The sequence below is a fragment of the Oculina patagonica genome, chromosome 8, assembly GCF_052425735.1.
Source record: "Oculina patagonica isolate OP01 chromosome 8, crgOcupat, whole genome shotgun sequence".
In the NCBI taxonomy this organism is placed as follows: Eukaryota; Metazoa; Cnidaria; class Anthozoa; order Scleractinia; family Oculinidae; genus Oculina; species Oculina patagonica.
Window position 1 is genome coordinate 3,837,431 of NC_135765.1, and position 18,898 is coordinate 3,856,328.

The following is an 18,898-nucleotide window of genomic DNA, read 5'->3' on the forward strand; positions in this document are numbered from 1 at the left end:
TATGGGGTTAAGTTACTGGGCGGAGAGTCTTTCCACCCTCACTGGTCCACCCGCCGCACAAGGGAACTCCGACACGCTCATTTTGCAAAAAGCTTTATAGAAGAGTTGTTAAACTCTTCCTCCCATGTGGGAGGCATTCTCTAAGACTGCCTCGTTTTGGTGCTAAGCTTGTTTTCATCATATAACGTCATAACATTACTGTTTCTATTTATAACTCTGACAGACGTATTGAACTCGTGGATTTCTCGATATCTATTAGCTCGATGTCAGTTACATCTTGCATTTCTCGAAAAGCTCCTTATTAATATTTTTCAGACCAAAATATGCGATTTTTCCTACTCTATTTCCGACCTGACCCAAAAATCAATACCCTTTGTAGACCAGGCCCTAGCCAGTTTGCGAAAAAAATAATTTCACAAGGGTTAATTAAATCGCATTTCTCAAGTGATGATGATAACAATGATAAAAAGAAATTGCTTCTTCTAAGATATATACATCTTATTGCTGACCAGCATGCACAAACCATTCATTGGTTTATCCCATTTCAGAACAAAATGGTCAAAATCTATACCCTATTTTAGGTATAGCCTTCAAGTCTAAACAAAATTCTAATTAAAGCAATATATAAGATGGCGTCCAACTATAATTGTCAGTCTTATGGCGTTTGTTGTACAACTGCCACTGCTGAAATCTTGTCTAAAGTCCCTAAGCTGAGCCAAGTCGAGTGATCACTAGAAAGTCTAGCAGTCACGCCAAATTGGAATAAAGAGCCGTTTCCAAAATTGCGTCCAAACACCAACAGTTTGTTGCCCTTCTTATCGGTATGGCAGTGAGATCTTATGTTAAATATTCCACGCGGCCAATTGTTGTCAACTCTGGATTGACAAGTTGGTTGCCTGTTGCTAAATTATCCATTGTCTGGGCAGGTTTCCTCTGGAACGCTCAAAAGCAATCACATTCGTTAAATCCAACCTTCTCGGCTCACCCACCTGCCTTTTGTAGACTTTTTTCTTCAAGACGTAGTGGATCTCTGCTGTCTTAGCTCTGAACAGCCAGCGGTAAGGCCAAGACATGTGCAACAAGGTGGCGATCCAGAAGAACAGAGGCCGAATCCAAAATGGCTTCATGTTCAAGTCTGCGTAAGCAGAGAACCGCTTATTCACCCCGGGAACTTCTTTGATCGATGAGTACCTAGTTTCGCGGTCCCGGTGACGATTTTTTCCCTGCATTTCTACCACTTCTCTATCATAACAATTCGCTGTTGTCTGGTCACCGAATTGGATACTCGAGTCGATCTGGACCCGAGTAAGAGATGCGTTACTCAGTGCATTGGGCATCTCTCTCTCGCTGACATCATCCCATGAATCGAAGGAGAACGCGTCACGGTCTACAAATGTCACTTTTTCGATGACGTCACCGTTTCCTCTGATTTTGTCATGATAGCATTCCACAACCATGTTAATTTTCGGTGGGAGCTCGTGCATTCTTTGTATGTACCCCCATGCTGTCTCGTCTTCTATGATATTTCTAAGGTAGTGCAGCTCCTGGGAGAAATAGCTTTCCACCAGGACAATCACATAAGAGAGACAAAGCATTGCAATAGCCAAGATCTTCAAGATAAAAAAACTTTCGTTAGAAGGCTCACTAAATTGAGGCGCACCAGAGCTATAGACAAGGAAAGCGAGCCACAGGTAAAATAAAAAATAACTCTCAATGGAAACAATTCGGCCTAAACTTGTACAACTAGGACAGCTAACGGCTCTTTGAAACTCTGCGCGTCTGTCTTCAAGGTCGTCGAAGGAAGATCTGTAGGAACCAACTTGTTCCATTCTCCTGTTGTGGTCTTCTTCCTCGTTAGCCTTCTTACACCTCTTTAAGGAATGCCAGAGTATAAACGGTAGCCAGACGTACGTCATTATCAGAGGAAGTACGACTGGCATAAATGGAATTGGCCAGTTGATAGAAGGAGTAGGAGTCGTATACGAAGTAGTAGGAGTCGCATACGTAGTGGTTGGATTCTTATACGGAGTAGTTGGAGACGCAGTCGTAGACCTTTCATTTTTATAATCTTTACAGATCATCTCTTGTCCGCTCCAGAACGAATTGTCATCGCCATCCACGCACAGATAAAACCTTGACCTAGAAGTGTCTCCACAGAATGACACGGCAAGGTTCCCGGGTCTTTTTTCCAGGTATTTCAAACCAATCTCTGTGCTGGCTTCGGGGTGGGGTGTGGGACACTGTTTGTTGACGGAACACCTTGTTCCAGTGAAGCCGGAAGTACAGAGACAGAGCGTTTCGTTACCGGAAGTGTAAACACAAGTGGCATTGTTGTGACATGGATTTGATGGACAACTGTTCGACATTGAAGTCACGCCCCTGCAAAATACTCTAAGATTGGGCATGTCACGCCATCCAGCTGACCATTGCGACCAAGTCTTTGTGATGTATTCAGGTCTTAGGGCCAAATCCTTAACTCTCAAGATAACGTTTTCTTCTGAATTACTCGGTCTATACGATTCACTTATCACCCAGTAGGTGTCTACGTACTGCAAATACCATGACACGTTGCTGTGCTTATAGACAGGACGAAAATTGCGAAACAATCCCTCGACACGATAGAAATAGTCTTTTGTGGGATCGTTCAAAATGGTCCCATTTCTGTCGTCACTGAAGAGCTCGTTCAAGTAAACTCTGTCCGAGTTACATTCTCTGAAATCTTCGTCCACACACACGGCTTTGATCATTGGAGAAGAAGCAGTTATAGGTACATTGAATATATGCACTGAAGACTGGTACTGATCTTCTGTGATGTAGTACTCCCACTGCTGAACAAGTCCATAAAACATATCTCTCTTTTTTACAGTCCCCCAGCGAAGCCAAAACAAGGGATCACTGACAGCACTGGGGTAAAGTCTAGCAACCACACCGTACTTCAGAAAAGAGTCATCCCCAAAATTGTTTCCAAACTCCAAATAGTTAATGTCGCCCTTGCGGTAAGTTTGGAAATACAGTCCAAAGTTGCGGTCGCCCTCTCGGTGGTACACGGGAAAGTTATTGTAGCTGTCATTCTGCTTGATGTAGACACCTTCGATCATTTTGTACGGCATGGTCTCTTCGTTGATGTTTTGGAAGAAAATCCTCGGACATAACGTTTTAGAACTTGTAAACACGAGTCCTGTGCTAATTAGCACAAAGCAAAAGAGAAGATTTGATGCCATGTTTACGCTTGTATGAAAACTTTTTGCTACAACACTTTGTACCAATTGTGAGTGAACTGTTTTCAGAATGTCGTGCAAATGTTTAAATTCACTTCGTATAATGACGCATGTGGCACTTTCACGGCTTGCGTCACGCATCGTGCAAAAAATCACGCGGGCATTTAAGGCCGATTTCAGCCTCTGGACTGAGTTAACAAAGACGCTATACAAAAGCAGCCATTAACCAGTTTTTAACAACTTTCAAATGCTCTGTATAATTTTTTTATACCACTAGTAAAAAACTTCAATACAATTTGTCGCAAAATTTTTATTTTTCAGTCAACCGCGAATTTTAAATATGTTCCTGTTTGGAGTATATGTGCACGTCTTGAATTTTGATCAGTGATCATCAATTAGGAATGTTGTTCCTGTTGAAAACGTTGGCAGTGAGAAACTTTTTCTGTACTAGCCATAATGTTTGTTTTTCTTCTGCAGGTTTTTAAGTCTGTTTGTTATTAATTAACGGTCACTTCTGAAGAACTGATGTTGTAACATACGAAACATTAAGTTCTTAAAATCGAAGTTTTTTCCGATATGCGTTGTCTTGTCATGTTTGTCACCGCAGTGTGTTTTTATTTTTATTGTTGAAGTTAAAATGGCATAAAAATAAGAATGTCTACGATTTTGTTCCTGTTTCTTCTTTCTTTTTAGTAATTTGCATGTCGAAAGTTATTCAAGATTTAAACATTACCAAATGTTTGGTGCAGAAATATTTTTTCTGTTTAATAAGTGGTCCCCAAATTTTCTTGGCGCATGCGGCGGGGTGCTTCAGGAATCTCGGCCGTACAGCGAGAACTAATTTAAAATTTTATTTCCTAAAAATAGAAGAAAAAGCAACCACACTCTCAGGGGATTGGTATTGGCACTAAAGTGTATGGTTTGATTTGGTTATTGATTTTGACCATTGTTTCGTCCCGGTTTGAGTACATGTGCACGTCTTGAATTGTGATCAGTGATCATCAATTTGGAATGTTCTTCATTGTCTCCTTTCTTTCTAGTAATTTGCATGTCGAAAGATATTCAAGATTTAAACATTACAAAATGTTTGGTAAAGAGTTTGACAAGTGATACCCAAGTTTTTTAGCTCCACGCTTCGCCCGCGTTTGAGTACATGAGCACGTCTTGTATTTTGATCAGTGATCATCAATTTTGAATGTTGTTCCTGTCTCTTCTCTTAGTAGTAATTCAAGATTTAAACATTACAAAATGTTTGGTGAAGAGTTTGACAAGCGATCCCAAAGGTTTTTGGCTTCACGCAGCAGGATGCTTCAGGGTTGTCAGCCATTATGTCAGCGAGAACTAATTAATTCAAAACTTTATTTCCTAAATAGAAGAAAGCAACCATTCGCTCAGGAGATCAGGACTGGCACTAAAGAGTGTGGTTTTGACCATTATTCCTTCCGGGTTTGAGTACATGTGCACGTCTTGAATTTTGATAAGTAAACGTCAATTTGGAATGTTGTTCCTGTTTCTTCTTTCTTTCTAGTAATTTGCACTTCGAAAGTTTGTTTAAGATTTTAACACTACCAAATAAATGTTTGGTGCACAGCAGAATTATTTTTTCTGTTTGATAAGTGGTCCCCACAGTTTTTTTTTTGCTCCACGCGGCGGGGTGCTTCAGGGTTTTCGAAGAATTTATTTAACATATTATTTTTCTAATCACTCACTCAGAGTACTTGGACTGGCACTAATGGGTATTTGGTTATAGATTTTTACCGGTATACCCAAAATTTCCCCTCAAAATTATGCAAAATAACAAAAAAAAAAAACAGATTTACTCTAAAATATTACACGACCAAATAATGTAAATAAGAATTACCCTAAACTTACTGAAATTCATTGAAACAGACCTCCATTGCAAAATTAAGGAGACTTTATTCATTCAAGAACTGCAACTTTCATTAAATACCAACGTCGGCAATGCATGAGATATTGTTGCTCTATTAACTGAAACGTTAATATTAAGTAACTGCTGAAAACCAATCGTATCAGTCCAGGTTCCAGAACCCCTTCATAGCAAAAGCAAAAGAGGAGATTCGATGCCATGTTTACGCTTGTATAAAAACGTTTTGCTGCAACACTTTGTACTAGTTGTGAGTCAACTGTATTTAGAGGGTCGTGCAAATGTTTAAATTCACTTTGTATTATGACGCCTGTGGCAAATGTTGTCACATGCCGTGACAGCATTGTGTCACAGCCAGGCGGACACGCACGTGCACGACGTGCGTCACGCATCGTGGAAAAAATCACGCGAGGCGTTAAAGGCCGATTTCAGGTTCTGGACTGAGTTAACAAAGACGCTATACAAAAGCAGCTATAAACCAGTTTTTAACAACTTTCAAATGCTCCGTATATTTTCTTTTGTACACTAGTATATATCTTCAATACAATTTGTCGCAAAAACTTTTATTTGTCAGTCAACTGCGATTTTAAAATTTGTTCCTGTTTAAAGTATATGCGCACGTCTTGAATTTTGATCAGTGATCAAGTGGTCCCCAAGTATTTCTTGCTCCACGCAGTGGGGTGGTTCAGGGATTTCGGCCGTACAGCGAGAACTGGTTTAATATTTTATTTTCTAAAAATAGAAAAAAGAAATCACTATCTCGGGGGATAAGGATTGGCACTCAAGAGTATGGTTTGGTTTTGATTTTGACCATTGCTTCGTCCGTTTGAGTACATGTGCACGTCTTGAATTTTGATCAGTGATCATCAATTTGGAATGTTGTTCCTGTGTATTCATTCTTTTTTAAAGTAATTTGCACGTTGAAAATTATTCAATACTTAAACATTTCCAAATGTTTGGTGCAGAATTATTTTTCCTATTTGACAAGTGGCTCCCATTTTTTTTGCTCTACGCGGCGGGTTGCTTCAGGGTTTACAGAGAATTTATTTAATATATTATTTTTCTAATCACTCATCCAGAGGACTTGAACTGGCACTAGTATTTGGTTATAAATTTTTACCGGTATACCCAAAATTTCCCCTCAATATCACGCAAAATAACAAAAAAAATACAGATTTACTCTAAAATATTACCATTCTCGTCCCCATAGCCCTTTCGTTTCTCTTTAACAGCCAGCTTGGCACGAGAAAACGAAGGGCTCTGGGGACACAGCATTTTTGAATTAATTCGAATTTTTTTGATTGGCTGTTTAGAACAAAGAATTCCTAAATAGAAGTCGAAAACATAACGACTCTCTCATACATTCTTTTGAAACGTCATGACTTCATACACGAAGACCGGAAGACCTAGAATCTACGACTGGAAATCCTGTGTCCCCAGAGCCCTTCGTTTTCTCGTGCCAAGGCCCAGCCGGCTAAGAGAAACGAAAGGGCTATGGGGACAAGAATGAAATATTACATGAGGATTACGTACCCTAAACTTACTGAAATTCATTGAAACAGACCTCCATTGCAAAATTAAGGAGACTTTATTCATTCATGAACTGCAACCTTCATTAAATACCCACGTGGGCAATGCAAGAGCTTGTTGCTCTATAAACTGAAACGTTAATAATATTAAGTAACTGCTGAAAACCAATCGCATCAGTCGATGTTCCAGAGCCCCTTCATAGCAATATATATACGGTATATATCATTGTTGTCAAAATATTTGTAACGGTCACACTTCTGAAAATGTATATCTTGCCTAGCATATGAAACGTCAAGTGCGTAAAATGCGATTTTTCATAATGTTTTTTACCGCTGTTTGTTTCATGTTTTTGTGTTCTGCTGCTAGTATGCCAAGTGGCATAATGTCAAGCAGAACATATTGCTATCGAAGGAGGGAATGGAATGTCTAGAACAATAGAAAGTATGTAACAATAGAAGTGTGTAACAATAAAAAGTGTGTAACAATAGATAGCAGATACTTTCTTTTTTATAGACTAAGCAAAAGGGCATTTCTATCATGTAAATTTGATATCTTAACGATCAAGTAGTCTATATGATAAAAATAAACAAAAATGAAAAAAATTCTCGGTTTCTGATATAAAAAAGTGTGTTTAAATAGACAATTTGTAACAATAGGTTGTAACAATGGGGAGCCCAGGCCCCTGCTAAGAGCTCTATATCCCGCTAGATTTGTACGTGTGTTTACGACGGTTTTCAGCTGCTGTCAGAGTTGTGGCTCGTGACGCACACAGCGGTTGCTAACGACGACGAATACGCGATCAGCCTTTTTTTTTCCGTGGAAGAAAAAAATAAGCCCTCACCGCCCGTGAGCTAACGTGAAATTAAAAAATAACCAAAGATCCCATCCTGTATTCGTCCGAGTGAAAGCATAACGAGCTATCGACAAAAAAATATGTTGGATTGTTTTTGCACGTTTGCTATTTATACGCGCTGAAACAGTCCTTATTGTGGTTTGTGACGTACGCAGCGGTAGCTGGCATGTTGCTTTGCATGTAACTTGCGTGACGAATTATCTTGGTGTTAGCCGAAAAAAACGAAAACAGTCATCAGTGTTGATACCTTGTACCAACAGAACACACGGACCCATTAGGGCCCTATTTTTAAGTTACGATGGCCTTAAACCAAGAGTCTACGTAAACACAGTCCTCTAGCCCGTCCCTACAATAAGCTTTTTCTGCCTGAGTGTTACGCGAACCGGATGTAAAAGCAATATGAGATAGCACCAAACGACTTAAAATAACCTGTAAACTTGCTAGCCGTAAAACAGCAAAAAGTATATGATAAAATATGATGACTGGTTTTTCTAAGATATTCCACGCAGCCATTTGTTATCATCGTCATCATCATCATCATTATCGTCATCATTATTATTATTAATAGAAACCTGGGCGTCTGTTTCATGGTAAGACGGCGAATCTTCAAGTAGCATAAGGGGGGATATGCGGCTCGGTTTCTTGAACACTGGCATTAATATAGCTTGTGCAACTAGGACATCTAACGGCTCTTTATAGCTCCGCTCATCTGTTGACAAGTTCGTCGAAGTCGTCGAAGGTAGATCTGTAGGAATCAACTTGTTCCATTGTTGTATTGTGATCATCTTCTTCCTCGTTAGCCTTCTTCAAGGAAGACCAGAGAACTAACGGTAGTCAGATATTGCCTAGTTCCTGTACGACTTTTTCCCAGGCCTTCAAGGTATTACTGACGTCGGTGACGTATCCGGGACGAACCGCGACGAAAAATAGAGGCCTAGGAACTAGGCAAAGTCAGATATACGACATTAACAGAGGAAGTACGATTGGCATGAAAGGGATTGGCCAGACGATGGACGGACTAACAGGCGTATACGAAGTAGTAGGAGTTGAAGACTCATTACAGCTCAACCCTTGTCCGCTCCAGAACAGATTGCCATCGCCATCCGGCTTCCATGGCAACGATCCATCCACGCACAGGTAAAACCTTGGCCTTATAGAACCTCTACAGAATGACACGGCAAGGTTCCCTGGTCTTTTTTCCAGGTATTTCAAACCAAGCTCTGTGCTGGCTTCGGGGTGGGGCGTGGGACACTGTTTGTTGACGGAACATCTTGTTCCAGTGAAGCCGGAAGTGCAGAGACAAAGCGTTTCGTTACCGGAAGTGTAAACACAAGTGGCATTGTTGTGGCATGGATTTGATGGACAAATGTTCGACATTGAAGTCACGCCCCTGCACAACACTCTGAGATTGGGCATGTCACGCCATCCCTCGTGCCAGTACGACCCTTGCGACCAATTGTTGGTGATGTATTCAGGTCTCAGGGCAAAATCCTTAACTCTCAATATAACTTTTTTTGAGGAGATCCTCGGTCTACATGGAAAATAACCTTGAGTTATCACCCAGTAGCTGTCTACGTACTGCAGAACCCATGACACGGTGTCGTTGCTGTGCCAATAGACAGGACGTAAATGTTGAAACAAACCCTCAACACGATAGAAATAGTCTGTTGTGGGATCATTATGGCCGTTGATGCGCTCGTTCAAGTAAACTCTGTCCGAATTACATTCTCTGAAATCTTCGTCCACACAAACGGCTTTGATCATCGGGGAAGAAGGCACAATGTATTTGTGAACTGAATTCTGATCGTCTGTTTGATGTCTGATGTAGTACTGCCAGTACTGAACAATTCCTTTAAACATATCTCTCTTGTTTACAGAGCCCTGCAACCAGGACGAAGGATCTCTGATAATGCTGGGGTTAAGACTAGCAGCTACGCCGTAATTTGAAGAAGAGCCATAATAAAAAATGTTTCCAAACTCCAAAAAGGACTGGCCCTGGCCGTCACTTTCGAGATACAGTCCAAAGTTACGGTCGCCTTCTCGGAGGTACACGGGAAAAATATGGGAGCTGACGTTTTGCTTGATGTAAACACCTTCGATCATTTTGAATGGCATGGTCGTTTCGTTGATGTTTTGGAAGAAAATCCTCGGACAAAACGTTTTAGAACTTGTAGGCACGAGCCACGTGCTTATTAGTACAAAGCAAAAGAGAAGATTCGATGCCATGTTTACGCTTGTATGAAAACGTTTTGCTGCAACGCTTTGTACTAGTTGTGAGTCAACTGAATTTAGAAGGTCGTGCAAATGTTTAAATTCACTTTGTATTATGACCCATGTGGCAAATGTTGTCACATGCCGTGACAGCATTGTCTGTCACAGCTACGCGGACACGCACGTGCACGACGTGCGTCACGCATCGTGCAAAAAATCACGCGAGACGTTCAAGGCCGATTTCATACTCTGGAAGTTAACAAAGACGCTGTACAAAAGCAGCCATAAACCAGTTTTTAACAACTTTCGGTGCACTGAATAATTTTTTGTACCATTAGTAAAATACTTCAATACAATTTGTCGCAAAATTTTTTCAGTCAACCACGATAAAATTTGTTCCTGTTTAAAGTATATGCGCACGTCTTGAATTTTGATCAGTGATCATCAGTTTGGAATGTTCTTCCTTTCTCTTGGTTGGTTCTCATATGATCGCCCGATCGTTTCTATCGCATCGATCGTTTGCAAATTCTGAGACGATCGTAGGTGATCCAAGCGATTGGAAATGGTCGGGGGTTCTCATATGATCGTCCCGATTGCCTGGTATTATCGAAGACCTACGAAAAACAATCATTTTAGCCCTTGATCCGACACAATGGCAGCCTTCAATAAAAGAATTAATGAAAGAGAAAAATTAAACTCGTGGCCTCATATCTTCGCAGTCATTGCAGTTTTACGGTAAAGAAGCCGGAAAGAGAAGCTAGAAGGATAGAACACGGGCGATCCAAGCGATCGCGATGGCCCCAATCGCCGCAAATCGTCTGTGTAATGTTCTCTTATAATCGCCCCGCTCGCAAGAAAACTTTTTGAAGTAACAGAGACGATAGAAACGTTCGGGGTGATTATATGAGAACCAGGCTTTAGGGCCAATTCGCACTAGCGGGACGGTTGGTAGATTTCATGGCGGAAAACAAGTGCGAATGCGTTTTTGAGACCTAGAACTTGTCCAACAATTCAGGAAAACAAAGAATCAGTTGTCTTTATGATTGGTCCGCGTGATACATTTTGACAAACAAACGCAAAAACAAGTGCGAACGACTTGTTGGACAAGGGCAAATTTTGTCTAAACGGACAAATCCTCACAGGGGCCGCTGTCCTGCCTCAAGGTATGACAGTTCATGACAAGTCGCATTCCTATGCCCCTCGTTTAGCACGAATTGCACCGAAAAACAACACGCGCTCAAAAATTGTTGCGGTAGTGTGCGACGTGAAGTGGCTATCATAATTCAACAGCAAAACCATTCCGTGATAGTGTTTGACCCCCGGGGGCACTCCCTTATTAGGGCTTAACGGGGACGTGCGGCCCGATAGGGTATGGTTTTCAGGCTTTTCTGTCTTGAACGGGGTATATATTTCACCCCTTTTTACCGAATGGTAATGAGGTTATGTTATGGGCCGCATTTTCTCACTCGAACACTCACTCACTCAATCACTCACTGGATTCTGATATCAAACCGCAATTTATTCATCATTAAACGAGAAACGTGCTGACAGAAGGGTCCTTTAAACGCATTCAGCACATGTCAATCAGAAACAAATTATTCTTCAACCTCGTTCCAGGGTCTCTCTCTTTCAGGGAACTAAATTGAATTTCACAAAACAAATCGAAAGAGGATCACTTACACTTATCCTCTGGTGATAAAAGAGAATAGAATTCGCTCAACGAAGCCTCAGAGCATAGGCTATCAATGACCCATTCACGTAAGAAAACATTCAAAGAAGCGTTTTAGTGAACACAACATTCATGCACGTTTTTGTTTCGCGTCACATCATCTTCGTGTCACGTCATCCGTTCTTGATCTTTTTGAGTCGTGCAGAAACGCGCATCTTTCTCTCAAATTTTATTCGCTGCTAAAAAAAAGTAAACATATTCACAAAACAAATTTACTTAATGCTAAAAAGATTCAAAGGTTACACTTAAATATTTTTGTGATAAAATACGGAATTGGCGCTATGAACTACATATAGTTACGCTTAAACTGTTATAAAAAATTATTACGCTCGCCTTGTGACGTGTTTTAGTCAACACAACATCCACGGCACGTTTTTGTTTCGCGTCACGTCACCTCGTGTCACGTCATCCGTTTTTTTCGACTTTTTTGCTTGTTTACAAGCGAAAGTAGGAGAATAACAGTTATGTTAGGGAAAATTTCACATTCTTGTAAACTCTCAAAGGATTTTTTTAATTTCTCAAGGGACTGTTTTAATTTCTCAAGGGATTACTTTCAGCTGTGGGTGATCACTTGCGATCTCGTGGAAAAAAAACGTGACTTGTCACATTTACAAACGTTATATAACAATTTAAAAAGTGACATGTCAGCTTTCTTATCTCAACGCACGTGTGTCTGAAAGGCGATTTATAAAAAGCGTCGCACAAACAATGGATTGCGTAACTAAAACACGAATAAATAATCACTAGCACTTACATCGTTTAAAAAGTTACAAACGTCAAAAATAAACCATACCAAAAAAACTCGCTCTTTTCAAAGATATTTTTTAAGTTAAAACAAATGCAAGAGATGGGGGCTTCTTTTAGCTTAGGAGCGGTTAAAAATTAGGCCAAATTTGGTCGCTACAAGCGCCATTCTATTTCGTCATCAGCCTAGGTCGTTAGGGGCGTGACCTCTCGTTGACAGCAATGTTGCATGAATCGGCTTTACAACATGCGATCGTATCGACGCAGTTCGAGTGGAATTTCAGTCAAAGGCAGCAAAATTTTTTCGTATTTCATCTTCAAATATAATTCGAAAGCATTCACTGTATATATGGCTTTTGTTTAATCCTTCTTAAGCCCACGAAGAAGCTGTCTTGATATCCGACCCTCGCAGAGCCTAGACAAAACGCAGCTTGAGTGTATCGATTTGTTTACGCCGCAATAATATGCGCAATGTTTTCTCCGACAGTAGTCGGAAATATCCGTATTTTTTTCGTGCTTTTTCGTCGCAAAAACAAAGTGTCGAACGCATATTTTGTTGTTTCATTTGCTAATTTCGCTGCCGTAATCGACTGCCTCGAAAGGTCCTTGCAATGTTAAAGTATAGAATTGTCAGATCTCGGTGAAATTTGCACTGTTTATTTGTGTAATGTTGAGGAATATGTGTATAAATACCCGGCGCGGACGAGCCATTTTTGACAAAATTATATGGCTGCATTTCCTCCGCGAAGATAGGAAATTGTTAAACTAAACTACAAAGCAACTGTAATGATAAGTTCGAAGAACAATGCACAGGATAAACCTTCGACTCATACTTCATGCAAAAAAGTCGGTATCTCGAAGAGACTTTGATTCATCTTTTTGAGTCGAGCAGATACACGAAGTGTTCGGGCGTATCTTTTCTCTCAATTTTTTTCCGCTGCTCAAAAATAACGCTATACGTGCTGACAGAAAAGTAAACATATTCACAAAACAAATTTACTTAATGCTTAAAAGGATCAAAGGTAATACAATAACCAGTAAATATTTTGGTTGTGAAAACTGAATAGCGCTACGACCCCTGCGAGCACGAGCCATCAATGACGCAACTCACGTGGAAAAATAAAGCAAAGTGAGATTGCTTTACGTTACTGGACACTTATTTAGAAAAAATGCGGAGGTCGGCACTTCATTCATCGAATTACCATGAGGTTGCTCGAAGAGCCTTTGATTTGTCTTAAACGGGGTATCTTTGCATGGACCAAAGTTAAACAGGATAGGCTGTATATGCCTGCAGAGGTGTAACAAGGCGAATTTTCACAAATTCTTCGGTATTGCTGACTCACGATCACAACAGAGCCAGTGAGGTACTTGTTTATGTCTTAGACGGGGTATCGAAAATTGGCATTCTGTCTTAAACAGGGTGGGAAAATCAGAGGTTTGTGTCTTAAACAGGGTCAGGGTTTAGGATGCCGGGCCGCACCTCCCTACCCGCAATTATGTCGAGTACCCCCCCCCCCCGGGGGGTCTGACCCAATGTAAGGGTATGGTAAAAAAGAAAAAGGCATCTCGAGGCGAGTCATTTTCTTACTGCATGAGAACATGCTTACTTTAACTGTGAATTGTTTTTAGAATTTTTCATCACGTAATACTGCATATTTGATGTTTGCCCAAGACGGCCGTGCTAAGAAATGTACAGGGTTGCCAGAAGAACGTCCATGGGATTAGAATTGGCACTCAAGTGTTTGGTTTGGCTTGTGTAATGAGTTTAACCATTGTTTCGTTCGGGTTTGAGTACATGAGCACGTCTTGAATATTGATCAGTGATCATCAATTTGGAATGTTGTTCCTGTCTTCTCTCTTAGTAATAGGTCTTATGCATGATAACGTCATAAGCTCAAAATTCACCGCCAAGCCTCGTTTACGCAAATTATTCGCAATCTTTAGCCACCTTCATGCAGTTTTCACGTGGGTATTCTTTTCATCTTTGCTGCTTTGGGAATTCGTTCATGATAATGTTTACAAGATTGCACTTTGAAAGCGAGGCTTGTTGGTGAAACTATTTGCATGTCAAACGTCATTCAAGATTTAAATATTACAAAATGTTTGGTGAAGAGTTTGACAAGTTGCCCACAATTTTTTTTCCACGCCGCGGGATGCTTCAGTGTTTTCGGCAATTCGTCAGCGAGAACTAAATAATTTAAAATTCTATTTTCTAAAAATAGAAAAGAGAAATCACTCTCTCAGGGGATTAGAATTGGCTCTCAAGATTATGGTTCGGGTTTGAGTATTGATTTTAACCATTGTTTCGTCCGGGTTTGAGGACATGTGCACGTCTTGAATTTTGATCAGTGATCATCAGTTTGGAATGTTCTTCCTGTCTCCTCTCTTAGTATTTAAAATTGCCTGTCGAAAGTTATTTAAGATTTTTAACATTTGCCAATGTTTGGTGCATAATTTTTCTTTTCTGTTTGACAAGTGGTCCCCAGGGATTTCGGCCGTACACCGAAAACTTTTAAAATTTCATTTCCTTAAACTAAAAAACTAAACCTCGAAATTAAATCTTGCCAATCAAATCAACCGAAGTAAAATCCATTACAACAAAGTGATTTTACAACAGTTGATTTGATTTGCTAAATTTAAATTTCCTTTGTTAAAAATCTAGCCAATGAAATCATGCGTCTTCAGAGCCACTTGTTTCTCGTGCTCCAGGCTCTGGGGCAATCTCGAGCCCAGAGTCCATCTAGTCGGTCAGCGGTATGGGATGGACTCTGGGTAACTGGAATGGATCACATCAATTTCAGGTCGATTTCAGGAAGAACCTTGGTCTTCCGGTTTTTATTGCGCATGCTCGTACTTCTTAGCGGAAGTAAATTTCCCAGAACGGAAGTAAATCAAGAAAGTTGAACTACAGTATTTCTAACACAGTAGGGACTTTAAGATACCTGGACGGCTGACCTCGAGGACGGTAGAATTTCGCGAGGAGGACTGGGCCGATGTCGACGTTCTTGGCGGGAACTTCCAACGTTAAGAGCCGGCGTGTGTGAACGGAGGACGGCTTCGTTAGTGGATCAATAATTCTTTAGCCCAAAACATGCGAAAGAAAAACATTTGGCGCTTCTAGCCCAAAGTCTGGGACCAGAAAGCACTATTTTCATTCACAGGGTACAAATTCCAAGTGAAATTTTTGTAGAAACACAAGCAAGAAAGTTCATAATTTCACGCACGTGGCTTCGCCATCAGCGTTTATGCAAAGCACAGCAAATATATTCGCAACCGCAAATAAAACTTGACTTCTTAACTTTTTATCAGTACCAAACCAAGAATACCATAAAGGACCACCTAACAAAGTAACAGAATTAAAAAATAATGAGATTTTTAAACGAATTCATACAAAAAGCACTCCCGTTCACTGGTGGACGGCAAAACTCTACTTCTCACGTCCTCGACAACAGCTGGACGGAGCTGGACGGCAAGATGCGTGGAGCGGGCATGCGCAATATAGGCTACACGCGAAAAATTGCTTCCGGTCAGCCGTCCTCGAGGTCAGCCGTCCAGGTATCTTAAAGTCCCTAGTATCGACTGAACTCGTGTTTATTGAAGCAACAAAAGTAACAATAACTTCCTGCAGTTAACTTAAGATAGAGTTAACAAAATAGCGTCTGGTGTTTTTATTTCCTTTAATCTCTTTCTTGATCATTCTGCTATATTTGTTTTAAATCAAAGGTGTTGCTAGCCTTCCAGGATTCCGTCTGTGAAGACTGCGTGAGTGTGTCCGTTGTTGTTTTGCAGAGGACGGCTAAGAAATTTACATAATGCACAACGCACGGACAAGCTATTGTTCTGTTCATAAAAAAAAATTGTTTGGCGACTTTCGCATATTTTTGTTTGGTGACTTTTGTATATTGGAAACGCTTCTCGCTGAAAACGCATTTTTTCAGGATAGGTTGCATGTTTTCGAGCAAACAATGTTTCCTCGTCGAATGGCGGTGATATTAATAAAGACGTTAAAGGTCACATGCACACCGGTCAACGCTATTGAAAAGGCGTAATTAGCATTTTTGCAACTCAGCACGTGCACACGTGTGTTATAATTTTTGTTCAATTCTTTTTCTTCAGCAAAACAACAACGCGTAATGTTCAAATTCTGCGTCATTAGTTATTATTTTGAATCGTGCACTGTCTGCCATATTCAGTTTTTCAACTGGAACGGAGATTTGAATGAAAACAGTAGTTCTAGCGAGATTTGTAAGTCAACTATAAATTGAGTTTTCAATCGACCTTGTCCTTGGTGACGCCGTCGTTTGTTGTTTTAAATCTCCGTTCAGTATCGACGCTTAAAGGAAGTCCATTTTTTTATTCATGGTATCTTTTACGTTCAAAGAGAAGGGTAGAATTAGAAAATACTTAATTTATGTAGCACCATATCACGATTTCTTAGGTGTTTATACAAAATTAAGCTGATACTTCTGAACATTTGACCATGGAAAACAAAAAAAAAAATGTTTTTCCAGGGTTTCCGGTTTGGTTTACTTCCGGGGAAGATTTTCAGACTTCCGCGGTTGATTTCTATTGTTCTGCGAGGGCCAATAGAGAAAGAGAAATACATTTCAGTTTCCCAGAGTGTGTCCCGGCGACCCTACCGCTGACCACCCGCTGACCGACCGAGGAGCCGGGAGACACTCTGGGCTCGAGATTGGCTCTGGGGACGAGAATGTGATATCAACAAAGAGGACTCTCTGTCCCAGGCTTTGCACCGTCAACAAAATCAAAGGCCCTTCGAGCAACCTCATGGTAATTCGATGAAGTGCCGTCCTTCGCTTTTTTTTCCCAAATAAGCGTTCAATGGTGTAACGGCCTCACTACATCTGCCTTTGAATGTTTTTGTTGTTGTTGTTGTTTATGGGAGTTGCGTCAATGGGTGACTGAAGCTTATTCATGTAATGGCCAATTGTATTGTTTATTTCACTCCAAAACAAAGCTTTAGAAGCTTTTAGGCTTTTGCAAACACGAGTTTTTCCAGTTTTATAAGGTAACTAAAATTTTGCTTCAAAAATTAGCTAAAATGATTATCAGCCGCATTGGGAACCAGTCACGCAAGTCACGCAAACGCTGGTGCTTGCGTGATCTCTCTCCGTTTTAATAATTTCCCCGACTCCAAAAATAAACTCAAAACGTTAACGTTTGAATGACAAGCAAAAAATAATCATTTCTCGCTAACAGAACTGGCTCTTGTTTGAATAATGCGAGTTACATAAACATCAAGAAGAAAATCTTTTTTATATACATAAACGATTTAGAACAATTTATAACGATGCAACAGATAACTCGCATCAGATAACAACTCTTATCACAGGGAGACCACAACAGTAAAAGAAATTAAATAAATTATTATTAAGAAAAGAGGAAATTTGCATATCTAAAATCCGCTCGCGCACAAGACAGCTCAGCATACGACAACAGTGCTGTCGTGTCTATCGACTACGCATAAAGAAAAACAACACAGAAAACGAACGAAACCACGTGAATAATATTCTTTTATTTATTTATTTAATTTTTTTTTACTGTTGTGGTCTCCCTGTGCTCTTATCGGAAAACAACAAGTGTACGTCTCAAATCGAAAATAATGTAAACTTAAAAAGCCTAAGATTAAAACCCCCAGCTAAATGCGAAGAAACGAAAGAAACTTAAAAAATGTTTCAGTTTTATTTTCATTCAAGATGAGGCTAAGAAACTTTTCGAAAAGCATTTGACTTTTCGAAAGTCTTATAGCCATGAAATCGTGCATGTCTGAGCTGTGCGAAATTTAATTATTTTGCGTTTACAATTGCGCGTGTCAGGATATATTTAAGTGAACCAGTTTAGGGTCCCCTTCGTGAAAACATTTCGACTTATCGATCCATGTTGCAATTTTTAGAACTTCAGACAATTAATTAGACTGGTCATTAGACTATACAAACATTTCATTTCTTTTCAGTTAATTTTGGATTTTACTAAGCGTGGAGAGGTAGCACGTAAAATTACTTCTGTCGCGGCAACTTCCGTCTACGGGTACAAGTTTTATCCACGGTTTACAACTTCCGTCAACATCCACATCATCAATACCTTTATTCATTGATTGCGTGCTCTACAGCACGCACGAATGTGACACAAGATGACGTGACGCCAAACAAAAACGTGCTTGAACTCGTGTTTTTTTTTTTCAGTGAGCCGAAACGTTTAATAAAGTCACGTCACATGGCTCTCAGGCTTAGTAGAGCGATTTTTTTTACCACCAGAATAAAGTGTAATAACCTTTGATCCCTTTCGCATTTAGGAAAATTTCTACGGTAAATAATCAACCTCGTTCCCTTGAAGAGAGACCCTGGGTTTGAGGCTGGAGAATAATTTAATTTGTTTTTGATTGCCATGTACTGAATGCGTTTATAGAACCTTTCTGTCAGCACGTTTTACCGTTAATGCATAAATTGATTGCGGTTTGATATCAGAATGGAGTGAGCGAGTGAGGGAAATAAATCGTCATTTTTACCGAATGGTAATGAAGGTGTAGTGATCATTCTCGAAGTCACGTGTTTATTAATTTCCCTCACTCGCTCACTCCATTCTGATATTAAACCGCAATTAATTCATGCATTTAACGGTGAACGTGCTGGCAGAAAGGTTCTTTAAAACGCCATTCAGCGCATGGCAAAACAAATTATTCTCCAACCTTGTTCCCAGGGTCTCTCTTT

General features: G+C 40.2%; 2 protein-coding genes across 3 annotated transcripts in view; both read right to left on the reverse strand.

Annotated features, from left to right (window-relative positions):
• The window catches only part of LOC144663454 (rRNA 2'-O-methyltransferase fibrillarin-like), a 56,609-nt gene that overhangs the window by 23,284 nt on the left and 14,427 nt on the right, over positions 1-18,898 (reverse strand). The gene's annotated exons all lie outside the window — the stretch shown is intronic.
• Positions 903-3,221, reverse strand: LOC144662974 (uncharacterized). Its single transcript, XM_078523900.1, has one exon. The coding sequence runs from the start codon at positions 3,219-3,221 to the stop codon at positions 903-905; it is 2,319 nt and encodes a 772-aa protein (XP_078380026.1).